Source organism: Uranotaenia lowii, chromosome 1 (genome assembly GCF_029784155.1).
Source record: "Uranotaenia lowii strain MFRU-FL chromosome 1, ASM2978415v1, whole genome shotgun sequence".
Lineage (NCBI taxonomy): Eukaryota > Metazoa > Arthropoda > Insecta > Diptera > Culicidae > Uranotaenia > Uranotaenia lowii.
Window position 1 is genome coordinate 8412073 of NC_073691.1, and position 26579 is coordinate 8438651.

General features: G+C 40.0%; 1 protein-coding gene across 5 annotated transcripts in view; it reads right to left on the reverse strand.

Annotated features, from left to right (window-relative positions):
* Window positions 1-6: 6 nt before the first annotated feature.
* The window catches only part of LOC129739591 (glutamine-dependent NAD(+) synthetase), a 123362-nt gene continuing 96789 nt past the window's right edge, over window positions 7-26579 (reverse strand). For 2 of the 5 annotated variants that reach the window (XM_055731068.1, XM_055731069.1), the window contains 4 exons: window positions 8893-9071; window positions 3134-3389; window positions 1812-3079; window positions 7-1757 (listed from right to left, as the gene is read on the reverse strand). In XM_055731068.1, coding sequence (XP_055587043.1) covers window positions 1025-1757; window positions 1812-3079; window positions 3134-3389; window positions 8893-9038 — 2403 coding nt within the window. In that variant the 5' untranslated portion in view covers window positions 9039-9071 and the 3' untranslated portion in view covers window positions 7-1024. Of the gene's footprint in view, window positions 1758-1811; window positions 3080-3133; window positions 3390-8892; window positions 9072-9152; window positions 9173-9305; window positions 9439-9511; window positions 9659-26579 lie in introns of those variants that run through there. The other 3 variants (XM_055731070.1, XM_055731067.1, XM_055731071.1) reach the window with 3 other exon arrangements.

Here is a 26579-nt window from a genome sequence, read left to right on the forward strand (position 1 = left end):
GGTAGGAAGGAATAGGTATCTCATTAACTTTCTAAAGTTTTAGCTATCCTATTTTTAACGATTTATTTTTCTTAACATAGATTATTATATAACCCATCCTGCTACTCTTTGGGCGGTGTGTGATTTACTACTTGATTTCGTTTCATCCTAACTTGATCCCTAAAACGTGTGTTTGCTTGTCCGTTTGAATTAAATTGTATTAATAATGAATAATGAATGTTTCATAAACTTTTTTTTTATTATTGTTATTATTGTTGTTGAGTGTTGATGTGTGTCAAAATTTATTTGCCGTGTGTCTGATTCTGGTAACAATATGTTTCGCTAAAGGCTAGTTTGAATGTAAAAATTGACTCAACAACAGTAAGTAATAATTCGAATCTAAAAATACGTGGAGGCGTGTGCTACAAACATGTAAGTGTAAGTGATTACAAACTTTGTTACTAATTTTCTATTTTTCCTTGAGGTCTGCTCAGTTTTAGAAAAACGGTTACTTAAGTTGCGATATTGTTGACGATCGTTGTGACTGGATGTTCCTTAGCTATTTTTATGAGTGTATTTATTTGAGGTGCTCAGCTTCCTTTTATGATCAGGACTTTGCGCTTGCTTAAAAGTTCACTTTGGAATTGATTACTTCAATAGTAATTTTATTGATGCTAGTGATTTTTTGTGTTAAGTTATAGCTGCTCGATCTACACGTAAAAGGTATATCACTAATCGCTTGAGTTCACGAATGCTGAATAAGTATATTGTGGTTTTACATTTTAAAACTTCCTATTGAAATAATGCACGATTTTCTAGAGGAACTAGCTAGATTCACATTTCATTCAAGAGGCTATCGGTTTCTTGAAACAGTTTGTCAGAAAAGTTTCTTGATTCTAAAATTTGGAAAGTTCACACTTGGTAGCTAAAATCTGGCCTTCACAATTGCTTAGAGTTCTTTTGTTACGGGATATATTGTTTAAAGTTTAAAATTCCTATAACCAAGCATAAAGTCTTTGTAAAAATATAGGATCCTCTTTCAAGCCTAAACAGGCACTCCGGTACGATCTTTGATTTTTCCCATCACGCTGGAATGCATTTTGGAGTAACCTCCGCTGCTGTGTGATTTGGTCAGCTTCAGCGGTTCATGAACGTACCCGGAATGGTGATTATTCAACTGATGGGCACTTCCGCCGGTGCTCATTCCCGTAGTGGTCGGTTCCGCACTTCTGAAAAACACCGGGGAAGAGCTATCTGCACCCCTGCCGGATGACTGAGGACTTCCGCCATCATCACCCGGCTTGCTAAGATCCTCGACGCCACCACCGGCCGATGAAGCTGATGGTGGGGCCACTGGTCCCGCATTGATACGTTCTAGCTCTTCGTCTATGCTCTTGAACTGCCAGCTCCAGTTGGCACGATACAGAAACGGACGATGGTCGAAGCGGTTATCATCTGGGCTGTACGATTCCGCATGATACGAAGGCGTCAGCACCGTCATCTTGTGTCGATTGATGGCGTAACAACGGAAGAAGTGCTTCACTTTGTCGGAAATCTCTCTAGGGGTGCAGTTGTCGCGCCACGTGGACACCAACTTGCAGAACATGCTGTAGGGTCCGCAGAACGATTGCTTTCTTAGGCGGCCAAACTCGGACAGTTCGTCATACGTCATGCCCATATCCTCTTCGTCCGTTTGGGCTAGCACACCTTCCCGCAGTGGTTCTAACTCGGCCGTTGGAGGTGCCTCCACAATTTCACCCACTATGGGCAAATCAAATCTACAATTTAAAAAAATTAGGAAATTTCAAAATGTAATCTAAGTCATGTTTTACCTCTCTTTAGCGTACAGCAAGAACCTTCTCAAATCCTTCTTCGAGATTCCTCCGATGGGATTTATATCAGCCGAGGAGCAATCGTATTTGGTCATATATCCTCGCAAGGCCTCGTCAACATTGGCCGACCCGAGAACCAAGAGACCACCGGGCCTGTTTCTTACCCACAACATAAGCTGAGCAAATAGATAGGACAAAACCATTCGAGTGCGGGCTTGAATGTTTTGCAGCGCCAAATTCTGCCTGGGGCAACCACCCTTGCTCTTAAACACCGGCTTCATTCCCGTCACCAGCTGGAATATCCCCAGCAGGGCGCTCACAGCCCCATCGATATTTAGCTCCAAATGATAACTGCCAAGTTGGCTTGCCAAAGCATTAGCCCGACGTCTGGTTTCATCGCTCGAATTCTCACTTCCCATGTAACAGGTTACCAAAAGGCGACCGCATAAGGCAGCTGGACTGTCCGGCACGAACTCCGGGTCGCAGAGTATCTTTCTGATGTCGTGCAACACCTGAACATCTCCGAGCGAAACAGATTTTACTACAAGGCGACACATCGAATATACTATAATGGCAGTGCTGCTCGAATCCACACCACCGCTCAATGGCAGGAAAAATCCTCCTTGACCAGATCGGCGAAGATAGTCCCACAACCAGCAAGCGGGACCTAAGGCAATTTCTTCCTCCGGAGTATGATACATTCCTTCAATTGGCGAACTCGTTGCCAGGTTCAGATCCAGTGGGTGCGACAATTCACAGTTCACGTCCACTCGGGGATATGTTGGAGTCGAAGCGGCGACCGTACAGCGGGAACGCAAGGCAACTCGATACGAGCGGATGTCCTCCAGGTCGATCGTTGCCGTCGTAACCTCCACGTCTTCCAGAGCAAACTGCTTTCCCCTGGCCACGATCTGACCATTGAGAGCTACCGCCGAACATCCATTGAAATAAACCCGCTGACCGTCGCAACCCCTCAAATTGCTAAACAGATAGGCACCACCGGCTTTGAAACTGGCATTCCGAATCAGATCCGTGGTTATGTAAGACTTTCGCAGTTCCATGTAGCTACCGGAGCCGTTGACTATTATTTCCACCCCGGACAGGGACATCTCAATGTGGGTGCTGTGCGGATTCCACAGCTCTTCGCAGATTTCATATCCCAGACAGGTGTCCCGAGTGGCGATCACGGCATCCCCAATCGGAACCGTACGCTGACCGGTGGCCGCGGAAATCATGCGTGGTAAATAGTAGTCCTCCACTTGGCGTTTCTAAAAAAATGTAAGTATTTAGTTTTTTCTACTTAAGAACTCAAATAACCTTACCTTGGTCCAGGCGGTGAACCAGCGCGTCTCCCGATAATTTCCATCGTCGCACATGGCCATCTTCGGGCGGACCAACAGGATCTGCTTGTTGTGGAACACTACCCGGCAGTTGTACGATACGTTGCGGTGCTGAACCGGCATTCCGACGTCGATCAGCATGTTCTGGCAGACCGGGGACATCATGATCTCGAGTAGGATCTCCCACGAGTGCAGGTAGGTGTCCGGCTCCCGAAAGTGGTCCTCGCAGCTGTAACCACTGGAAGCGAAAGGGTGGAAATCACAGAATCAAGCGTGAAATTATGAGAATGAGCCTAAATTTAGTAGATATTGAAATTCGCTGGTGATATCTAAGAACCTGCCGGACATTTGCCAAAAAGGAACCCTTTTATCTTTCACATTGGGGTCATTGACTCTGCAATTCCCTCTATTTACAACGAAAGAAGTGTGAACACAAGCTCCTATCTTCGCAGGTTTATTGAAGCGAAGCAATCCATGAAAAGGATTGACAAACGATCCAGAACTTTTTGATTTCCTAATTCATAACCATACTGCCAAGATATAAAGACGTTTTTAATACATTAAGGACAGCGATAAAATCTAAGGAAAAGGAAAAACCGTGATTCGGCAATCTATATCTCAGAAACTACTACTACCGAACAAAATTCTACAAATTTAGCATCTTTGAATTGCCAAAAGTATTGTGTTTAGTTTTGTCCAACATAGTTTCATCGCTGACCATAGTTTCATTATTTAATTCATTCAAACCCACTTGAAGCTTTTATCTTTAGCCACATCAAGTATTCAAGCTTCATTTCAAAAGACGGCATTCCGCAGCTATTATTTATTTATTTATTTATTTTCATAGTATTCCGTCTCACGACATAATTTGACGAACAGAATTCCTAAAATTCACTCGATCCATGGCAACGGTTTTCCAATTTCTCGGACACGCTACACTTGGTCTAACCACCTCACTCGTTGCGCCCCTGCTTGTCTCGTTCCTACCGGATTCGTAGCGAACACCTGTTTTGCAGGACTGCTATTCGGCATTCTCGCAACATGTCCTGCCCAGCGAATCCAGCCAGCCTTCACCACCTTCTGGATACTGGGTTCGCCGTATAGTCGCGCTGGCTCGTGGTTCATCCTTCGCCTCCGTCGCTGTTTGGCCCCAATTATGGGCCTTATTACATAAGACGAGTCACGAGTCATTTTACTCGAGTGAGCCATTTTGGTATTACAGTAGTCGAGTCGAGTCGAATTTCAGTCGAGTAGCTCGACTAAATCGACTGCTTGAAGGTTCGTGACTCAGCTGTTTCACTCGACTACCGTAATACGACATTTCGCTCGACTCGACAGTGACTGGAGTCGAGTCGAGTTATTCCACTCGTCCTATGTAATAGGGCCCTATGAAACCTGGAATTCCGCGTGAAGCTGTTCCTGGACGTAGTCTCTGAAACCCTGCGAGAAGGTACTGTACCTTAAAATGAGCAGCACGGACGAAATGGCGACAGACAGACCGGAAGACGAATACCTGGGCATAGTACGGGAAAAGAAAACGGCGAGGACTATATGGAAAGCCCTGGAGGAAACGTTCGCTGCGAAATCGGTAGCGAGTCAAACGATACTCCGGAAGTAATTGGGTCGGCTTCGGATGAAGGAAGAATCCTCGTAACGAATTATTTTTGAGTTCTTGTGTAATCACTGATGAACAGAAAAAGGGTTCATAATAATTTATGCCCCTTTTTCTCCCGGAGAGGTGGATATTGTAACCTCCTACTCGGTTACAACCTGCATTTTATGCATTTCGGTGGCAGTTTTGCCCTGAAAATGATAAAATGTAGATAAATGTAAATTTACACGCAGTAAATGTTTTGGATTATATTTAATTTTAAATCTTAATTTAATTTGGGCATTTGAGTTTAGGATAGGAATAGGAGGGTAGCAGATTTTCTCAGTGCAGCAGAGTAGGTTGACTCAACTGCTAGAAAATTGATGTAGCCGAGACACAAACCGCGCCAGACACAATCCGCGCCACATGCGGAAACACTGTGGAGAATTCGTGGTCCAATCACAAGCGTCGACGTCACCGATTGGTCCTACCGGAGGAGGTGATAAAATACCGACGCACCAATGGGCCGGGCTCTTTTATCCCTTGGGAACGCGAGTCCGCAAGTCGTTCGACAGTTGTGCGCGCTTATTTTAATCCGCCAACCAGTTCCGCCATCCAAGCGTCGTGAAAAGTAAAGACCTTGGTGGTGCAAGTGCAAGTGAAAATTGCAACAGGTACGGTGAATAATCGAGTGCCTATAGTGCGTCCCAAGAGGGTCGAACAGCCGTCCGTCAACATACGGCTGAAGACACCGGCCGTCCGTCAACATACGGCCAAGGACCAACCGTGAAAACTGCGGTTTTCATCCACCATCTCCCTCTCGGAAATAGGCCTGGGTCGACGCAAGTCAAGAGCGTCTGACTGGCCCTTCTGAGGGAATCCGAGGCCGAGAAAGAAGCCCTGACAGCACGCCAGGGTATTAGTATCCCCGGCGAAACTCCAAGTTCCAGACACGTGGTACCACGGCAGCGAGTTCCAGCAGGTGTCCGGCAGCACCGACGGGTCCAGAAGCAGATAAGCAGTGAGTCAAAGAAAAGGTTTTTTAAATAATAAATTAGATTCGTCTTTTCCTAAGTTTTCTTGCTTTTATTCAATACAAGTAATTTTTAATTGCCCCTTAAAGATTTTGGTACTTTATTGCGTGCACCGAAAAGCCTTAAATACGGGTTCTAACTGGGTGGGAGGTAACGACATCGAACAGGTGAGTAAGTGTTCCCTAACTACGACGAGCCGACCCTGAGATTGGCTGGAGTCCTGAGCTAGCCGAAGGCCTAGTTACAACCCAAAATCGACGAAGTGTGTGTTTGTCGGTTATGCCGAGGACATAAAAGGGTATCGACTTTACGATCCGGAGAGCAACGACATCATTATCAGCCGTGATGTCAAGATCCTGGACGAGGGCCGAAGCGAGGCGTCAGCATCTGAAAAAGGAAGCAAAATTGAGTTTTTGGAAATTGAATTTTCGGACGAGATGGTCACCGAAGCGAGAGGTGATTTGCCAGCGAGAACAAGTTCGTCCATTCCGGTGCAACCCGAGCCGGAGCAGGATGAGGCTGCAGAGCATTCAACTGTCGAACGAATGGCGAACAACAGCAGCAGTTCCGAAAGTGAATTCGAGGATGCAGATGGCGACATCGCGCTCCCGCCGCAATCAAAAAGACCAGCTGAAATAGAGCATGTGTCGAGGCGCAGCGGTAGGGAGCGCCAACCTCCAGGCAAGTACAAAGATTTTGTTACTTATAGCACGTTTATTGGCCAAAACCTTTCCCAACAGTCGACAATTGCACGGGGCGGTGCACGAGGTGCCGCAGTTTCGGATGTCAAGACGATGGACGATCCGATTACGTACAAAGAGGCGTTGCGTAGACCAGATCGAGAGCTGTGGGTAGCGGCAATGCGAGAGGAAATCAGCGCGTTGGAGGCCAACCAAACGTGGACGTTGGAAGAATTACCGAAGGGCGGAAAAGCGATCAAAAATAAGTGGGTCTTCAAAACGAAGCGTGGACCCGATAGCCAGATCGAGCGGTATAAGGCGCGCTTGGTCGTTAAAGGGTGCGCACAGCGACCGGGCATAGACTACGACGAAGTTTACTCACCGGTGGTCCGGTACTCAACCATAAGGTACCTGATGGCGTTGGCGACAAAGTTTGATCTCGACGTGGACCAAATGGATGCGGTCACAGCTTTTCTGCAAGGCAGACTCAACGACGAGGTAATCCATATGGAGCAGCCCGAAGGTTTTCAGCAAGACAGGACGAAGGTGTGCCGACTTAGAAAAGCGCTTTACGGATTGAAACAATCCAGTCGTGTCTGGAATCAGCAGCTAGACGAGGCGTTACGGGAGTTCGGACTGGACAAATCTAAAGTTGATCCATGTCTGTACTTCTCCATCGATGAGGACAGAATGTTGTTCGTCACTATTTATGTGGACGACTTTCTGATTTTCACCAACAACGCAGAACTGAAGATGCGGCTGAAAAGATTTTTGAGCACACGGTTCCAGATGAAAGATCTGGGCGAAGCGAAGTTGTGCCTGGGACTGAGGATCAGCAGGAATCGAGAACGTGGTGAATTGACTCTTGACCAACAGAATTACATCGAAGAAGTTTTGGACAGATTTCACATGAGAAGTTGTCATCCTGTGAGTACACCGTTTGAGGACGATTGGACAAATCGATGTCACCGCAGAAACCAGAAGAGGAAGAACGAATGAAGAAGGTTCCCTACAAGGAAGCTGTAGGATGTCTCCAGTATATTGCGCAAGCAACACGTCCGGATATCAGCTACGCGGTGAATGCAGTCAGCGAGTTCAACAGCAATCCGGGACCAAAGCACTGGGACGCAGTGAAAAAAATTCTACGATACCTGAAGGGAACGGCGAGCCATCGGCTGCGGTACAGCAAGCAAGGCAACGGAGAGCTAGTTGGCTACACCGATGCAGATTGGGAAGGAGACAAGGACACAGCGAGATCGACGACGGGATACGTGTTCATTTTCCAAGGTGGTGCTATCTCTTGGAACGTGAAACGCCAGTCAACGGTAGCTTTATCAAGTTGCGAGACTGAATACATGGCGATGTCGAGGACGATCCAGAAGGCGTTGTGGTGGCAGAATTTATTGAAACAAATTTCCGGAGAAATTGTTGTACCAATCCTGTGCGACAATCAATCTGCCATCTGCATAGCCAAGAACGGATGCTACAACCCGAGGACGAAGCATGTGGACATTCGCTATCATTTTGTCCACGAAGCGATCGATGACGGTAAGGTAGCGGTAGACTACGTCAACACGAAGGAGCAAGTCGCAGACGGATTCACCAAGCCCTTGGTTAAAGCTGGAATCGACAAGATGAAGCAGATGCTAGGGATCGAGGATTAGGGAGGAGTGTTGGCGAAATAATCCGCGATCACAGCAGTCTGATGTTTAGTCATAGTTACCTTAGTACATAGTTACGAATAAAATTTTCATTCCACTGTTAACGTTCAACCTTAACGGACGTATTTTACTTTGCGAGAAAGTCGTTGCACATATACCCGGAACCGGTAACGTCGAAACTCGTAAGTTTTTAAATGAACTGCTTAGCGTCAGAACCTCGTCACATACAATCGATGCCGTTGTTGAACGGGTCTTACATTAGACTGCGTCGAATGACCTATTTTTTATTTTTCAAGTTTTGATTAGAAAGTTTGCCGCATTTAAAAAAAATACGTCGCATTTAAAAATTCTCTTCTAAATAAAAAAAACAACATGATTTTTCTTTCAACTGTGGAATCGAGCGATCGATATCGTGTGATAAAAGTAGAGTTAATTTCTGACACCTAGCATTGAATATGGAAAAAATAGGAAGGAGACTCTTTTGTGATTTTGATTCTTTTTACAAAAGTAATAAATGGTAATAAAGTAATAAAGGAGTAAAATGCATTGAGTTTAACGACCTAGTCTCAGAAAGTTGTTTTTTTTTTCTGAATGTTATCCTTCCTTCAACTGCACTTGAAATAATCTCAAAATACTGTTGAGATCATTGTTTCCAATCGGTGAACTCGATTTGAGAATGTGATCAATTACCATTTTCAACCTGAAAAAACGGCAGTCCCGTGCTAAAATAACGTCGTCGTTGCATAAGCACCGTCGATGCAGCTGCTCAGCTTACCTCACTTCCAGCTCCGGCCCGGTCCGGTAGGTGGCGCCCAGCTCCCGTGCCTCCAGAATCGATTCCATGATTCGAGACATGTTACCCTCGAAGTCCAGGGCCCACTGGTTCAGGGTGGCCACCGCAACCGTCACTTTTCGACCCATTTTGCGTCGTCGCTTCGCCGGGTTGTTGCTGTTCTGTAAATGGAAAGAATGGGAAAAAATTAAATTAAAATTGTTGCTCTTTTATCGGTAGAAAAATGTGCTTTTAAAATTAACTCTTTGATCTCGAAAGCTAAAAAGCCGCCTCCGGTGGGGAAACAAATGCCAACTGTGTTGTACTGTGCTGCAAAGCAAGCCATGGCTCACAGAAAAAAAAACAACAGGAAACAACACCAGAGAATACAAAAAAAAACATTGACAAATACTAACAAGCATAGCTGGCTGTGACTTATTTTTATAACTGCCTCTTAGTGCTTATAGCGAAATTGTCGTGTAGAAAGCCCGTAAAACTGCCACAGGACGCGAGCGGAAAAGTATATGAGAACACAAAAAGAAAAACCAACGCAAAGGATTTCCGTTTTCCTTTGATGTGTTTTATTTTTCTCTGGCTGGACGACGAAATGGAAAAAGCTCACCACATCCGCTCGCTCACTAGTGTTGTGCTGGCTGGCTGGCTGGCTGACAAAAAAAAAGAACGTGGCGAACGTTTCAACCGACCACCGAAGAGTACGGAAAGTTGCTACTACTGCTGCTATTTTACTAACGACCTGCTACCGGATGGCGAAGAAAATTTCCCCAACGGCTTTCCTTCCATCCACCCAAACGCGAACAAACGTCGTCAGTGAGAAAGAATAATGAGTCAGTATATACGCCCGTTGGCGGTAAAATTATCGACTAAACAACATTTGAGGCTACCTACTAGTTGTTGTAGTCTTTCGTTTTTAGTCTACGCTCGATGCTCTTCTCAGTAGACTCAGGTTCAAAGACCAACAACAATTCTTCATAGCAACTAGCGCAGAGTGCCATGGATTTAGCTTTTGTTTTAATTTGCGTAACCCCGGGCAACGGATTCTCGGAGTTCGGGTTCTGCTGTGTTGTTTTGTTTCCTCCTTCCAACCAAGTGGAATCCGAAGAACGTTTCTAGCTAAATAATAATGTTGAAGAATTCTCTCTTCTGTTACCCTACCTAATGTCAGAATACTTTGCTCTGACGTGCGGGAAGCATTGCTTTAATCCGCTCGTTGAGGGTTAGGTACCTACTGCTCTACTTAGCGGAATGCTTATGGCAGAAATAATCTTTTTCTGTGCTTTTCGAAGCCTGCTTTGATTGGCTACTAAAGTAGTCATTTTTGTTTTTTTATTAATTTTATTTCATTATTTTTGTCATCTGAGCAATTTTGATAATTTTTTAGACATTTCTATCATTTTTATCATTTTTGTAATTCAGGATTTTTTTTTGTGATTTTCGCCATTTTTTTGTCATTTTTGTCATTAATGTCGTTTGTGTCATTTTTGAAATTTATATTCATTTTAGTCATTTTTTATCATTTTTGTCATTTTTGCAATTCATGACATTTTTTGTGATTTTCGCCATTTTTTGTCATTTTTGTTATTTCTGTCATTTTTGTCATTTTTATCATTTTTGTCGTTTTTTGTCATTTTTGTCATTTTTATCATTTTTGTCATTTTTGCAATTCATGACATTTTTGTCATTTTGTTCATTTTTGTCATTTTTGTTATTTTTGTCATTTTTGTCATTTTTTGTAATTTTTGTAATTTTTGTATTTTTGTCAATTTTTATCATTTTTGTCATTTTTGTCGATTTTTATCATTTTTGTCATTTTTTCATCATTTTTGTCATTTTTTATCATTTTTGTCATTTTTGTCATTTTTATCATTTTTGTCATTTTTTATCATTTTTGTCATTTTTGTCATTTTTGTCATTTTTGACATTTTTGTCATTTTCGTCAGTTTTTGTCATTTTTGTCATTTTGTCATTTTTGTCATTTTTTGTCATTTTTGTTACTTTTTTTCATTTCTGTAAATTTTTGTCATTTTTGTCATTTTTGTCATTTTTGTAATTTTTGTCATTTGTGTCCATTTGTGTCGTTTGTGTCATTTGTGTCTTTTTTGTCATTTTTGTCATTTTTTTATCTTGCCATTTTTGTCATTTTTGTAATTTTTGTCATTTTTGTCATTTTTGTCATTTTTGTCATTTTTGTAATTTTGGTCATTTTGATCATTTTGATCATTTTTGTCATTTTTGGGTTTTTTTTTTATTTTTGCGGTTTTTGTCAATTTGATCATTTTTGTCATTTTGATTATTTTTGACTTTTTTGTAATTTTTGGCCATGGTAGTATGTTTCTAGAAATTAGAATTAGGGATACTAAAATTCGAAAAAAATAGCTCACCGGGAGGGAGTCTCTGGCCAGAACAAAACAACTTGCGGTAACGGTTGTGGTGATGTATCTTGGAAGTGGTGTGAGTGTTGATCCGTTTCGTTTGTTTCCACAGATCCAGAACCATACACAGCAAAAAAAATTCTAAAAGTATACGCAATCTAAAACGTGTGGCATCTATTTTTTTCCCCAGTGTAATTCAAAAAAGATGTAATTTCAAACTACTTTTGCTCTATTTCGTCGTTTTTTTTTAAAAAAAGTGTAAAATTAAATTTTTTTGCAATAAATTTACACTACATGATCTAGAAAGCAACGTTGGCAGATAATTTTACATCAATAGTGATGTAAAATATGACAGGTCCGTTGTTTTCCTTTCTTTCGCGGCTAAAGTTTATTTGTTCTCACTCGAGCTGATGATAGGGAATGTAAAAAAGTGAAAGTCTGTCAAAAATGGGAACTCATGCCCCAGCCCCTGCCGTATAAGTTCGCAGAAGGTGTAACTTCGAGCCTTCACAAAGGACACCGCACGAGCACGGTATGCTGAATTTGCTGTAATCATAAAAACCCGAGAGCCACGGAATTCCGAAAGGATTAAGGTAAATAATTTGAAATCCAGAAAAAAAACAAAGGATGACGAAATCAAACAGTATTCTCTCTTTTTTCTTCCAGTGACGTGGATCCGAATTGTACAAAAAGAAATCCTTCCACATATATAACAATATGCGACTGGTGACACTGACCAGGATGGACATCTTCGTCATCGTTTGATGCAACTTTCGGCGCTGTCCATAATTTGGTGAAAAATTTTATTTTACTGTTAATGCTTTGTTTGAAAATAAATGTCCATGAAAAAATAATCATTGTTTGTATTTTTATTAATTTTTGAAACCTGAAAATTTACTAAAAATTGCAAATATCCCAATGAATTCTAAAATTTTACATCACTGTGTATTTTTACACGACAGTAAGCCGTTCCATTTTCGTGCATCGCTTTCGATCTAAATTTACACGCCGTGATAGAATTTTAGATAAAAAACGATGTTCCGTTTTCGTGCATCGTTTTCCGATCTAAAATTACACGAATTATTTTTGCTGTGTAGAATTGCGGTACATTTTTCGAATTCCATATCGAGCGTGATACGGAAACCAAATGCCAGAAATCTTCCCCAACAGCGACATAATCTAAAGAATTTGTACCAAAACAATCCCTCCGGAATGGTTTTCGTGAGTTTAAGCAGCTGGCGTAGCCGAGACCGAGGACTTGATCAAAATCACTGGGATCACTGGGTTTAGAAGGAATAACGCACTTTCGGAGATGTGAATTCACTTCAAGGGCAAGTTTTGTTTTGATTATTTTTATAAACCATAATAAATGACCTCAGATTAGGCAAAATGTAGGCACTAAGCAACTGTCTTATTCACACGTTTATTTTAATTCAGTTGTGGAATTCTATTTCATCTACTCTATCCATGCCTTTTCCGGCTTGAGTTTGTTGGGTAGCAACAAAAACGTGAAAGTTTTAGAAACTTTACCGGTCGAGAAAGCGTTGAAACCAAAACAAATTCTGTCGGCAAAGTTTTATAACCATTAATTTAGAGGTCTGAACCCTATTCAACAACAGTCCACAAAGAAGACGAAGAGCGAAAGAAAAAAACGTGGAAAAACCTTACGCCCTCAAGCGTATGTTTTGACCCACAAAGCATAATAGAACCGAACCCGCACACCACATTCGCTCATCGTCCTATCAATTGGTGGATCGTGAGCACGGATATTGAAAAGTTCATGAGCCTGGGGAACGCTTTTCCGGAAAATGCTGCAAATGATTGAAAAAAAAAAACACTAACAGAGAGGAGAGAGTCAAACTTTATCACCCGCAAAGTTTTACCAGCCGACAGCAACCGGAAGTTGAAAAGTTGTGTCTGTATGGAAAAACAACCGGAAGCTTCACCTCCGCGATGAGAACGATATCGGACGTTGGTGTTTGGTTGGTGAAAGTTTGTGTGTCAACCAGGGATGCCAGGTGTTGAGGAGTAAAAATCTGGGCAATTTCGAAAAAAAGTTTGTGTTTGTCTGTGCACAGGGAAGATCTCAAATTTGATACTAAATAAGACATTTGACGGTGCGTGTGAGCGGGGGGGGGGGGGGGGGGGGGGGGGCTCTGTGGTATTCAGGTTATTATCGCGCTAAGAACACTGTTTCCTACCACGTATCATGTTCATCTTATTAAAAAAAAAGAATTGGTAATGAATGCTTGGTGAAATACCAATGAATTACAAGCGAGATTTCAGTCTAATCTGGCACTTACGGATCAAATCCGATGCATAAATCTTGGTTTCATCACTCAATTTTGAAAATCTGTAAAATCTGGGCACTCTCAGCAAAAATCTGGGCAAAATCTGTGTCCTGACCAATATCTGGACGAAGGGTCAAAAGTCTTGGTTTTTACAGACAAATCTGGGCACCTGGCAACCCCAGGTGTCAACTATCAATACGTCACCACCACACGACGGACGACAGCAATAACAAAACAACGCTCTTCGATACCAACAAATATTCATCAAGCAGCTTTTTGTGAGATTTCTAGTAGCGAACAAAATGGACCAGAGAGAGGATCGGTTATTTATAGATTTAAAAGTGCAATTTTTATCGATGCGGGAAACTTTTAGTTGTGATTTTAAAAGTTTTTTTCCTCTAAAAAAAAATTATCGCGCCCTCGCGTGTTAACAGATATTTTCCCTCCTAATCAATTATTGCCTCCATCATCGGTAGATGATTATCAGTTGCGGAGGTATTGAGAACCCATCACAAATGATGGTCATTAACGGAACTGCAGACGTCATGAATCGTAATAACGTTGATGTTGCGATTTCAACCTATAAATATCAATGGATGTTTGGTAGTTTTTAGATCTCTATTGCCGATATTCAAAAATCAGCACTTTCGAAAAAAAAAAATGGGTGGGGAAGGGGAAAAAGGAGGGGGGAGAGGGGAGGGGAATAAAGGGGGGGGGGGAAGGGGGGGGGTGGGGGGGGGCGAAAGGGGGGGGGGGGGAAAGGGGGGGGGGGGGGAGGGGGAAAAAAGGGGGGAGAGGGTGTGAGAGGGGGGAGTGGGGGAGGGAAAAGAGGAGGGGGGGGGGGAGGGGGGGGGGGAAGGGGGGGGGGGGGGGGACAGAAGGCGTCTATCGCCGTATTGGCATATCACGTGCTTTCAGAGAGTTTTCTGTTGCGCAGAGTTCTTTCTGGAGCATAAATACTACAGCGAGTAGTCAGGAGCAGTCAATTTCGTTCCGAAGAATCGTTGCCACGAACAGGAATTGACCGATGGAACGACGATCCGACAGCGTATGAAGTCCAAGCAGGACACAATATTGTGCGTATGCCGATTAATTTTAAGGATTCTCCCAAGGTAGCTCACGACGAGCATAACACACAAACCATTGAATTGCTTCGAAATGCGCTGTTTATTGCTTCAAAGGGCCCTCTAGGTTGGCAGATTCCAATATTGATAGCACCAGTCAGCAGTACAAAGCTCGCAAGCAAACCGGAACAGAGAATTCTTTGCCCAAACATTCGCTTTGCCTTCTCGAGTATCACAGAGTAATGACTCTTAAAAATCATATATGACTGTGTCCAGCAAAAAGCCAAGATGTGCAAACTGCTCGCCCAGAATATTACAATTATGCATGAAGGATTTTTTCTACACCCAAAAGTGATCGCAACGCTCAAAACAAGTTAATTATTAGCGCACCAGTTTAACACTGTGTCCAAGAAGTGTTGCTATTCATAACAAACAACTTGACTGTTTATGACAAAAAATATTTTCAAGTCGTCCGTGTACAGGAGAACTCCACATCCCATGAGCAACAAATTGATGTCGTTACAGAACAGTCTAGGGTCCTCGTTCACACCAAAGAAGGGCACAACCATAGTACATGGAAAATAACAGGTAGGCCATTGCGCTTAACCTCACTTGAAAGCTATGTTAGTTATGTTAGTTATGAAAATTTGGCAGTTTTATATAGAATGGCAATCAAAATTGTTAATTTCTTGGTCATTAGCCATTCGATTCCTTTGAAAAGGGCCTCAGTTTAAAGATTGATTCTTCAGGCTCATCGGAAAGTATCTTTTGCTTTGGATTTTCGGATCTGAACCATAAATAATGAGCATTCAAAAGAAATTTTCATCATCGTTCCTCTTTTTTAAGAGCAAAAAATTAAATATTTTCTTCTGTCTATGTTCAAAATTTGATAAAGATGTAAAATACTTCATATTTCTATGATAAATAATCAATTTGTTTGATTTTTTTGTTCAAACTGCACAAGAAAAAGACCACACAAGGCAAAATAATCACAAAATTTTAGTTTTAAATCGACCAAAAGCCCGTTGCATATTACTTTTGGCGATTTTGAAAAGCCAAATATTGTTCGTTGCATTAAAATGCATCAATGCATATTTTTCTCATAATTTTAATGATTGTCAATTTTAAGAAAAAAATGATTTTCTGAAAAATTCCATACATTTGCCAGTTTTTTCCATAACTATTTTTGGGGCCTCTTACCAATACGTTGAAAGAGACCGGAATAGCCTACCTTGTATATTTCAAAGTACTATGGGGCACAACCAGAATACATCCGCCCTGCAATCTGTCTGTCAAACTACTCGCCTTTTGTCTCCACTCGCTTACTTAGTTCTATCTATATTATTATGTGTCCTTAATGAACAAGACAATGCTAACATGAGAGTCAAGACACTACAATCCCTCTTTTACTTTTTTGTTGTTGTTTATGTGGCTCGTTATCTTGAAATGAAACTTTGTTGGTTCTTTTTTTTTTTTTGGTTAGGACATTGCAGTTCATCATTTGCTTCGATCCTACCTGTCAGGGATGATAAGACGCTGTGACCAACCCAAACATTGTTCCAACTCCAGGAATCAGGATTCCTTCTGTATTGTTATCATATTATTATCATCTCAAGGTGTGTTTAAACGTACACACAGGTAATCAACGAACATTTTCCCTTCTTTTTAACGTTTTTGTCCAATGGCGTGTTGCCACTACGCACATCACGCCTTTACACGTTAGCACTTGGCTTTTGGTATTGTTTCGCGCATTCCCATTTCTAAACCTATGCCATTTGCCAACTATCATAGATACAAATTTTCACCCAATAACAAGCCCGAGAACACCCTGGAAGTGGACCGAAAGTGTGTCTCTGGATTCCTGCTAAAGGTTTTCAACTGCACTGTGGCATGGTCGTCCAAGAAGCAAGGTACGGTTGCGATGTCATCTACAGAAGCAGAATATGTTGCCACGAGCAGCTGTGTAAGCGAATCTATCTGGTTGACCGGACTTCTCTCAGATTCATCTGAAAATTCAAACTTGTTCCATGTTCCTACTTTCGAAGACAATAAGGGCGCAATAGCTATGGCTCAAAAAGAGGAAACCAAACGAGTGAAGCATATAGACGTAAAGTTTCATTTTGTTCGAGACGCTGTAGCTGAAGGACGAGTACAACTGGTTTACGTATCCACTCAAGAATAACAAGCCCGAGAACACCCTGTTCTCCTATAAAAAGGTACATTGTTTCGAATCATTAGGCCCGAGGACAATCTGTTCCCCTCATTGTCCTCTCCTGTCAAACATGTATGTTTTTGCCCGAGAACTTGTTGTCCTCCTCCTGTCAAACAGGTACATTCTTGCCCGAGAACTTATTGTCCTCCTCCTGTCAAACAGGTACATTCTTGCCCGAGAGCTTAATGCCTACTCCTGCCAAACAGGTACATTCTAGCCCGAGGACATATTGTCCTCCTCCTGTCAAACAGGTACATTCTTATACATAAATCCCGAGAACTTACTGTCCTCCTCCTGTCAAACAGGTACATTCTAATCATTTGGCGAGCCCGAAAACAGATGTTCTCCTCCTGTTGAACAGGTACACACTTTCAACGACTTCATTCCCACATCTTTTCGATTTTTTTTTCATGTAGTTTTAGTTTTATGCCGTTTTCGTTTATCTGCACTCGCGCGGGGCAAAACTTTTTCTGAATAAACAAACAGAATCGTTACCCGGGACGATGCAAATATATGGTTGCTATACTCACCCTTATGCTTACCCCCAACACTGACAACTTTTACGGGGTGCAACCGCCTGCTTGAGGTTCAAATCTCGGGCAAAACTAGTGGACTTCTGAATTAATAACCGAACATAATAACAGCAGTTAGGGCAAAACTCGTGGGTAACTAGGTTGCCACTGCCAATAAACGAAAACACTATTAGTAATCAGCTTTGATTTACCTCCTTTGCACTCTTCAAACACTGAAGACTCTCCCTATAGTAAGCCCTCCGATCTCTAACGATCGGTATCAACGATTCCACCATTGTTTATACATGATGTTGTTTATACAAACATCCAGCCCGGACAGAGCCACACTTGTAACGCACTCTAAATCGCCCTGGAATCGGGTGAAAAATACTCGACAAAGATCTTCGAAATGCGCTGTTTGATCTCCCATCGGCAATGTCATCTCAATCCCCCGAAGTGAGAACGATGTAATCCAGGTCCCAGGATGCGATGGTCATATTGCGAGGTTCATCCGAATCCAACGGAGGAGGAGCAGTGGCCATTTCGACACTACGGAATCGATAGCCTCGGGTGCAGGTGTCGCCCTTAAGCCAGTCCACACCTCGTCGCCAATTCTAGGGTCCTCGTTCACACCAAAGAAGAGCACAACCAGAATACATCCGCCCTGCAATCTGTCTGTCAAACTACTCGCCTTTTGTCTCCACTTGCTTACTTAGTTCTATCTATATTATTATATGTCCTTAATGAACAAGACAATGCTAACATGAGAGTCAAGACACTACAAACAGCGTAAACAATAAAGGACCCAAATTACTGCCTTTGGGTGTACCAGACTTTGAAAGGAAGTCAGAGGATTCTGCAAAACCAAGTTTTTCAGCCAATCGACGATCTGTTAGGTAGCTTCTCATCCACACACAATCATTAGGAAAATTCCAAACGATGTAATTTTTTCAGAAGAATATGATGGTTTACAGAATCAAATGCCACCGAAATATTGGTATACACGCGCGTAAGCGGATTCGCCTCATACATCAACATCCTCAAGAAAAGCGATACGATTCGGGAATGAATTGAACTCAGAAGTTAAGAAAATGTCAATTTTGTAATTTTTGTCATTTTTGCCTTTTTATAATTTTTATCATTTTTGTCGACTTTAGAATAGTTGTAGTTTTTGTCATTTTGGCCATTTTGGCCATTTTTGTCATTTTTGTCATTTTTGTCTTTTTTATAATTTTCGTCATTTTTGTCATTTTTGTCATTTTTGTCATTTTTGTCTTTTTTGTATTTTTTTAATTTTGGTCATGTTTGTCATGTCTGTCATTTTTGTGATTTTTGTAATTTTTGTAATTTTTATAATTTTTGTCATATTTGTTATTTTTATCATTTTATGTCATTTTTGTCATTTTGGTTATTTTTGTCATTTTTGTCATTTTTGTCATTTTTGTCATTTTTGTCATTTTTGTCATTTTTGTCATTTCTGTCATTTCTGTCATTTTTGTCATTTGTGTCATTTGTGTCATTTGTGTCATTTGTGTCATTTTTGTCATTTTTGTCATTTTTGTTCTTTTTGTTAACTTTTAAATTTTTGTCATTTTTGTCATTTGTGTTCTTTTTTAAATTTTTGTCATTTTTATCATTTTTGTCATTTTAGTCATTTTAGTCATTTTAGTCATTTTAGTCATTTTAGTCATTTTTGTCATTTTTGTCATTTTTGTCATTTTTGTCATTTTTGTCATTTTTGTCATTTTTGTCATTTTTGTCATTTTTGTCATTTTTGTCATTTTTGTCATTTTTGTCATTTTTGTCATTTTTGTCATTTTTGTCATTTTTGTCATTTTTGTCATTTTTGTCATTTTTGTCATTTTTGTCATTTTTGTCATTTTTGTCATTTTTGTCATTTTTGTCGCTTTTGTCATTTTTGTCATTTTTGTCATTTTTTGTCATTTTTGTCATTTTTGTCATTTTTGTCATTTTTGTCATTTTTGTCATTTTTGTCACTTTTGTCATTTTTGTCATTTTTGTCATTTTTGTCATTTTTGTCATTTTTGTCATTTTTGTCATTTTTGTCATTTTTGTCATTTTTGTCATTTTTGTCATTTTTGTCATTTTTGTCATTTTTGTCATTTTTGTCATTTTTGCCATTTTTGTCATTTTTGTCATTTTTGTCATTTTTGTCATTTTTGTCATTTTTGTCATTTTTGTCATTTTTGTCATTTTTGTCATTTTTGTCATTTTTGTCATTATATCATTTTTGTCATTTTTGTCATTTTTGTCATTTTTGTCATTTTTGTCATTTTTGTCATTTTTGTCATTTTTGTCATTTTTGTCATTTTTGTCATTTTTGTCATTTTTGTCATTTTTGTCATTTTTGTCATTTTTGTCATTTTTGTCATTTTTGTCATTTTTGTCATTTTTGTCATTTTTGTCATTTTTGTCATTTTTGTCATTTTTGTCATTTTTGTCATTTTTGTCATTTTTGTCATTTTTGTCATTTTTGTCATTTTTGTCATTTTTGTCATTTTTGTCATTTTTGTCATTTTTGTCATTTTTGTCATTTTTGTCATTTTTTTCATTTTTGTCATTTTTGTCATTTTTGTCATTTTTGTCATTTTTGTCATTTTTGTCATTTTTGTCATTTTTGTCATTTTTGTCATTTTTGTCATTTTTGTCATTTTTGTCATTTTTGTCATTTTTGTCATTTTTGCCATTTTTTGTCATTTTTGTCAATTTTGTCATTTTAACCATTTTTGTCATTTTTTCCATTTTTATATTTTTTTATATTTTTTTTCATTTTTGTCATTTTGTCATTTTGTCATTTTGTCATCTTATCATTTTATCATTTTGTCATTTTGTCATTATATCATTTTGTCATATTGTCATATTGTCATATTGTCATATTGTCATTTTGTCATTTTGTCATTTTGTCATTTTGTCATTTTGTCATTTTGTCATTTTGTCATTTTGTCATTTTGTCATTTTGTCATTTTGTCATTTTGTCATTTTGTCATTTTGTCATTTTGTCATTTTGTCATTTTGTCATTTTGTCATTTTGTCATTTTGTCATTTTGTCATTTTGTCATTTTGTCATTTTGTCATTTTGTCATTTTGTCATTTTGTCATTTTGTCATTTTGTCATTTTGTCATTTTGTCATTTTGTCATTTTGTCATTTTGTCATTTTGTCATTTTGTCATTTTGTCATTTTGTCATTTTGTCATTTTGTCATTTTGTCATTTTGTCATTTTGTCATTTTGTCATTTTGTCATTTTGTCATTTTGTCATTTTGTCATTTTGTCATTTTGTCATTTTGTCATTTTGTCATTTTGTCATTTTGTCATTTTGTCATTTTGTCATTTTGTCATTTTGTCATTTTGTCATTTTGTCATTTTGTCATTTTGTTATTTTGTCATTTTGTCATTTTGTCATTTTGTCATATTTGTCATGTTTGTCAATTTTGGTCTTTTTGGTCATTTTGTTCATTTTAGTCACTTTTGGGTATTTTGGTCATTTTTGTAATTTCTGCAATTTTTGTAATTTTTTGCATTTTTGTCATTTTTGTCATTTTTGCAATTGTTGTCATTTTTGTCATTTTTACAATTTTTGTTATTTGTCTTTGTTTGTTGTTTTTTTGTTCGTTTTTGTGTTTTTCTGTATTTTAACCCTTCGTTTCATAAAATTACAAATTAGAAACAATTAATGTATAGAAAAATGGAAAAATCGTATTTTATTTAAATTTTTTTCCTTGATGTACTCATCATTTTCAACTGTTTGAAATGATTTTTTAAGAAAAATAAAAAATCATGAAACGAAGAGTTAATTTTTGTTATTTTCAATTTTTTTTTTGTATTTTTTGTCATTTCTTTCAATCATTTTTTTTGTTTTTGTCATTCTCCATCAAATATAGTCAATCGGATTGAGAGAACTGCTAATAGCTGTGAAAGGCATGTTGAGAGAACAGCTCAAATATTTTGGAACATTTTTTTGATTGAGAGAACTGTTCAAAATCAAAGAAATGAGCGTTGAACGAATCGCCTAAATACCGATTGAGAGAACCCTTGATAACGATCAAAAAGCTGGCCTAAACAACTGTTTGAATATTTTGAGGAATTCAAACGTGTTAAGAAAATCGCTTGGAATGGAAAATTTAATTTTTAAACAAGCATGTAGAGAGGACATCAGGATTCGAAATGGCAAATTCGTTGCTATGTTTTTGACAACGCACTCAACGTATGCTAGAATTGCTTCTAAATTCTTTTATCAGTCGATATCAACTGATTGAAAGCTGTGCACTTCTGGGCCGAACGTCGTCGTCGAAAACAATTCGCAAAGTGATCCAAAATTTAGCAGACGCTAAAAGGTGTACTTAGCATACACGATGTAGTAGCAAGTTACAACCGAAAAAACAATTCCGCCGACTACAAACCAGTAACTGACTTTGGATGGAGCCTGGGGGTGGAGGTAGATCCGTTTACTTTAGTTAGAGCTTTGTTGTTTCGCCCCAATCAATGTCACATCAACCGGTCGGTTTGCGATTTTTATTGATTTTGCAGACTTGGATGGTGGTGGACGGATGCAGGAAGGGGTCCGGGAAAAACCCGTTGTGCTGCAGCAATGTAGTAAAAACAGGAAATGGTTGAGCAATTTCGTAAAGCCTATCCATGATTTACGACTCCCCCATTGGAGCTAGAGCTACGGAAAGAGTTCACCGACCTCTGTGCTGTTTTGGAGAAGGAAAAACATAGCTCGTCGTAGTCGTCGATCGGAAGAATTATGCTGCAATTCCGGGAGAAACTTACTACCAAACCAATACTACATTTAGTAGCAAGGGTTAGTGCTTTGGAAAGTTTTTTGATTGCGGTTTTTCCCGTCGTTCCTCTCTTGGTGCGAATGCTTGTGCCTCATTTCGGATTTACTACCCAAAACCGGCAAAAATATAAGAAGGTTTCCCTCTAGTGAAATATGTAGGACCTTTGTGGGGCGCGCACACGTTTAGTAGTGACTAATGGTTGCATGGATAAGAAACTTTCGCGCTACCTACATACATATCGTCGTCAGAATATTTGCAGGAGCGATAAATTTCTTCTTTGGCGGTTCTAATGTCGTTATGGGGTAATTTTTTCCAGTTTTTCGCTTCTTTCCGGAGGGTGAAACACTTTGCCTATATGTACATAGATAGGTACAAAGAACGAAAGAAAGCTCCCGTTCGGGACAAAAAAAGTAAGTTCACAGTCCTCGCGCGAATGCAATAAACTTTGAATTGTTTGCTCAAAAATTCTCGTTCGCTCGTTTTTTTTTTGCCAAAGGGGGTTTCCATTCAATGTTTTTTTGGCTTCTTGTGTTTGGTTGATTTGTCCAAATGGCAATATTCCCATCCGCCACAGATGCAAATTGATTCGTGGGGAACTTACCTTGGCAACTTTTTGTTTGTCTTCTTAGGGCAGTGCAATGGGTGGCTGACTGTGCCCCAAATTCCTTCGTTCACTCAAATGAGTGAACCAAAATTTGTATCACGAAAGTTTTTCCTTCAATCCTTTGTTTGGTCTTGGGATGGAAAAACAAAAGTTGCAGAATGCATCGACCACAAGGTCGAAAATGTTGTGCATAGTTGACGGTTATTTATGGGTTAATTGTTTGGGAATCGATGTCATGCATAGTTTTTTTTTTTTTGTAAATTTAGTGCATTTTTAGAATATGATTCAAACTTTTTTCAGCATTTCAAATCGATGAAAACTTTAGCAATCTTATAGTTCCCTCGCCAACATTGCATTGCTTGAAACAAAACAAGAAAACGTTATCCTTTCAAAAGTTTTCCCTTCGATTCTCTAATTCTGCTCGTTGGGGAAAACATTCATAACCTAAAACTGATTCCCGCTAGAACTCACGGCGGAAGGAAGGCTGAAACCAAACAAAGGCTTTTGGAGCAAACTTTTCATTCAACGAGTATTTTTGTACCATTATTGCACTTTCGTTCCCGTTTCACCTACCCGAATCCGGCTGGAGTTCACTCGACTTGCAAATCGAAGGGGGACGGGGGGAAACTTTTGTCTCCAGCCACTTTGCTTATTTCAATCAGAGCGAAATTTGACAGAAACTTCGCTGCACCCAAGTTCCAGACGCATGGTTTTTGTTTGGTATAAATTGAATGACGATCAACTTCGATGCGTAGAGGAATGGGGACGGGGAAAGTTTTGGATTCAATACCAATGCATACCTTTTCCGGGACCTCGCAAGCAAAAATTTCCTCGGAAACGATGCAAGTTACGAGTTGCTCTAGAAAAACTTGTTGACAAAGTTCCTGAAAAAGCCCCCTCTTCCTAAATAGCTATCTGATTTGGAAGGAAACATTCCAAAGTTCAGGGAAATCAAGGATTTGTGAAAGTTTGTGCCGTTATGAAACTTTGAATGCTGTTTGTGTCCTATCAGTGCGACCTCATTTTGGGAGAAATAAATTATATGACAGACATCCTATAAGAAATGTTTGCTTTTCAATAGAGCAAGGTTCTCAAGTCGAGTCAAGTAAAGTTCCCTTATACCAAATGAAGAGTTATGAGAAATGTTTTGTCCATCTTTTCTAATGCGATAGAGAGGAACATAAATCCTAAATGAGGATTTTTTCCGAAACGTTCGCGAGCCAGGTGTTGGGAACTATTCAATCATACACAACTCCCTTTTTTATTTCCTCATCTGAACTTTCTTTGAAATAACTAAATGAATTATAAAATTTCAGTTTTGGGTCAACTCATAAACTTTGCACGTCTGCTGCTCAACTTGAGCAATCTTCAAGCGATTTTCATCAATTCTGCAAATCTCTTTACACCGAAGTTGGAAACATGCAAAATAGAAATTGGAATAAATAGTGTCAAAAATGATGTTCAATCTAAACAACAATGATCACCCTGAATCGAATGTCACCTTCGTCGACGGGTTGTATCGTACCCATTTTGTTGAATGCTCATGGTTCCCAGTGTAGTGTCTTGACCCTCGCTTTAGCAGTATGTTGTCCTTTAAGAGCAAGTTCACTGATGATGGGAAAAAGTGGTAGAAATTTTGACATTTTGAAAATTTTACCATGTAAAAATATTTTCAAGATCTTTGGACGTTGTATTTTTTTACAGCACTGTTTCTATTTCAGCCGTATGTGATAGAAATATTGCTATCTTTTGCATCACAGCATGCGAAAATACAACACGTGTTGAAGGCCAAAGATCTTGAAACTGTTTTTGCATGGCGAAATTTTCAAAATGTGCAAAAAGTGACAAAATTTCTACCACTTTTTCCCAACATCAGTGAACTTGCTTTAAGAACATAGAATAATATAGGAAGAACCAAGGGGGGTACATAGAAGGTGATACGATCTCTCAAATTTCAGCATCAGCCATGTTGATTGCTTCGTTGCGTTTGTTTACTTTTAATCCATAGAACAGTTGAGACCTAAGCTTGCCTTCTCTTTTCAGCACACTGCTTATTTGAAAACAAAGTTAACGAGCATCACCCCACTTCACCGCGCTCTCCACGCCTACTTACTGTAGAAGTCAGAGAACCTAGTAATGTAATGACCTTGGGAAGAACAAAGCAAGCGAGGGAAGTGAAAAAGGGTAGTTTTTGACAGACAGATAGCGGTACAGATGTGTCTTGCTTGGACTCTAAAATTGGCGACAGGAATGGGATAAGTATTCCGGAAAGCGTTCGAGATGTTGCACAAGGTACTGGTACACATGTTGTCGAATGTGGCTTACGGTTCTGGTCCCGGAGCTTACGGAATTATCGCGTCCACTGCCATTGTTGCGGACCGGGAGAAGGATTCCTTGGAAGAGCTGTTGCTGTGTGTGGGCAGCAATACACCGACAAGTTGGAAAAGAAGGAAAAACAGGTATTCTAGGTCATAAGGCGGGTTTCTTGCCGGAAAGTCCTGGAACGGACATCGAATTGAGTTACTTATCGAGCAGCTGCGATTCGTATGGGGAAGTCAAAATCAGGTACGTGAGAGAAATTTGTTCGTTCGACCCTGAGCCAATTTTCAATTTGTGTCAGAGACTTGAAAATTCGAATCTGATTTTGATAAAAAAAATTTTTTTTTTTAATAACTCACGCATCAGATTGGTGGTTTGACCCGAAGGAAAAAATATATCTTCTGAATTTCAATCAAGTCGAAATGGATAAATGCGATTGGGGACCGTTGTTCTTACGATGATAATGAGATCTAGAGAATTCCTTCGCGTGTTGGCGAGCTGTGCAACCGACATGGGTTGTTTCTTTCCTATTGATAAAAAAGTTTAAGTTAGAAAAGATTTGGCATTGAAGAACTTTGAACGTTTGAAGTGTGCACCTGTTCAACAGGAGGAGAACAGTTGTTCTCGGGTTCAAAAAATGATAAGGATGTACCTGTTTAACAGGAGGAGGACAAATAGTTCTCGGGCACAAGAAATGTACCTGTTTAACAGGAGGAGAACAAGTGGTTCTCGGGTTGTACCTGTTTGACAGGGGGAGAACAATTAGAAAAGGGGGTTTGCAGTGTCTTGACCCTCGCTTTAGCAGTATGTTGTCCTTCAAAAACATAGAATAATATAGGAATAACAAAGCAAGCGAGTTGTAATTATGGAGAAAAATGAATAAACGTTCTCTTTTTAAGTCTACCGTTAACGAGACGAGTTGTATTTTCATTTAAATCCCGAAATCTTATCCTTGGAAAGGTCTGGAAAAAATCATCGGTGCCGTGACCAAGATTTGGTGGCTTTCGCCGGAAGTTTGAAGGTCCTGACACATCAGCGTTATGTCACCATCCTACCGATAACTTTAGATTTATCACGTTACAAACGACCAGAATTTAATCTGACCCTTTTCTCGAGAAATACGACGTCAACCCTACCATAACATTAAGCTGCCCTGGCAAGTGACCCTGAACTTAATTTCATACGTTGTTTACCTGCTCTGCGAAGTAGTTCCACCTCCTCGTGGTGCAGAGTGGAAACGTGTCCACAGACTTGTCACCTGTAGGCGTACGGCCGAGAGAACTACACGTCACACTTGGTGCAGCCAGCCCGCCGACGAGCTGCGTGCCGAGTGTGGCAAAAACGTGGTGCGACTGGGCACCTTGGTACCAGTGCTCAGTTGCAAGAGACGATTTGTGTGAGGACCTCAAGACACGAGGAGAGGTGGGTAGAGTTGCCTCGAATTGTGTCAAGAGGATGAGCGTAAGAAGGTCTCGAGTCACGAGGAGAGACGG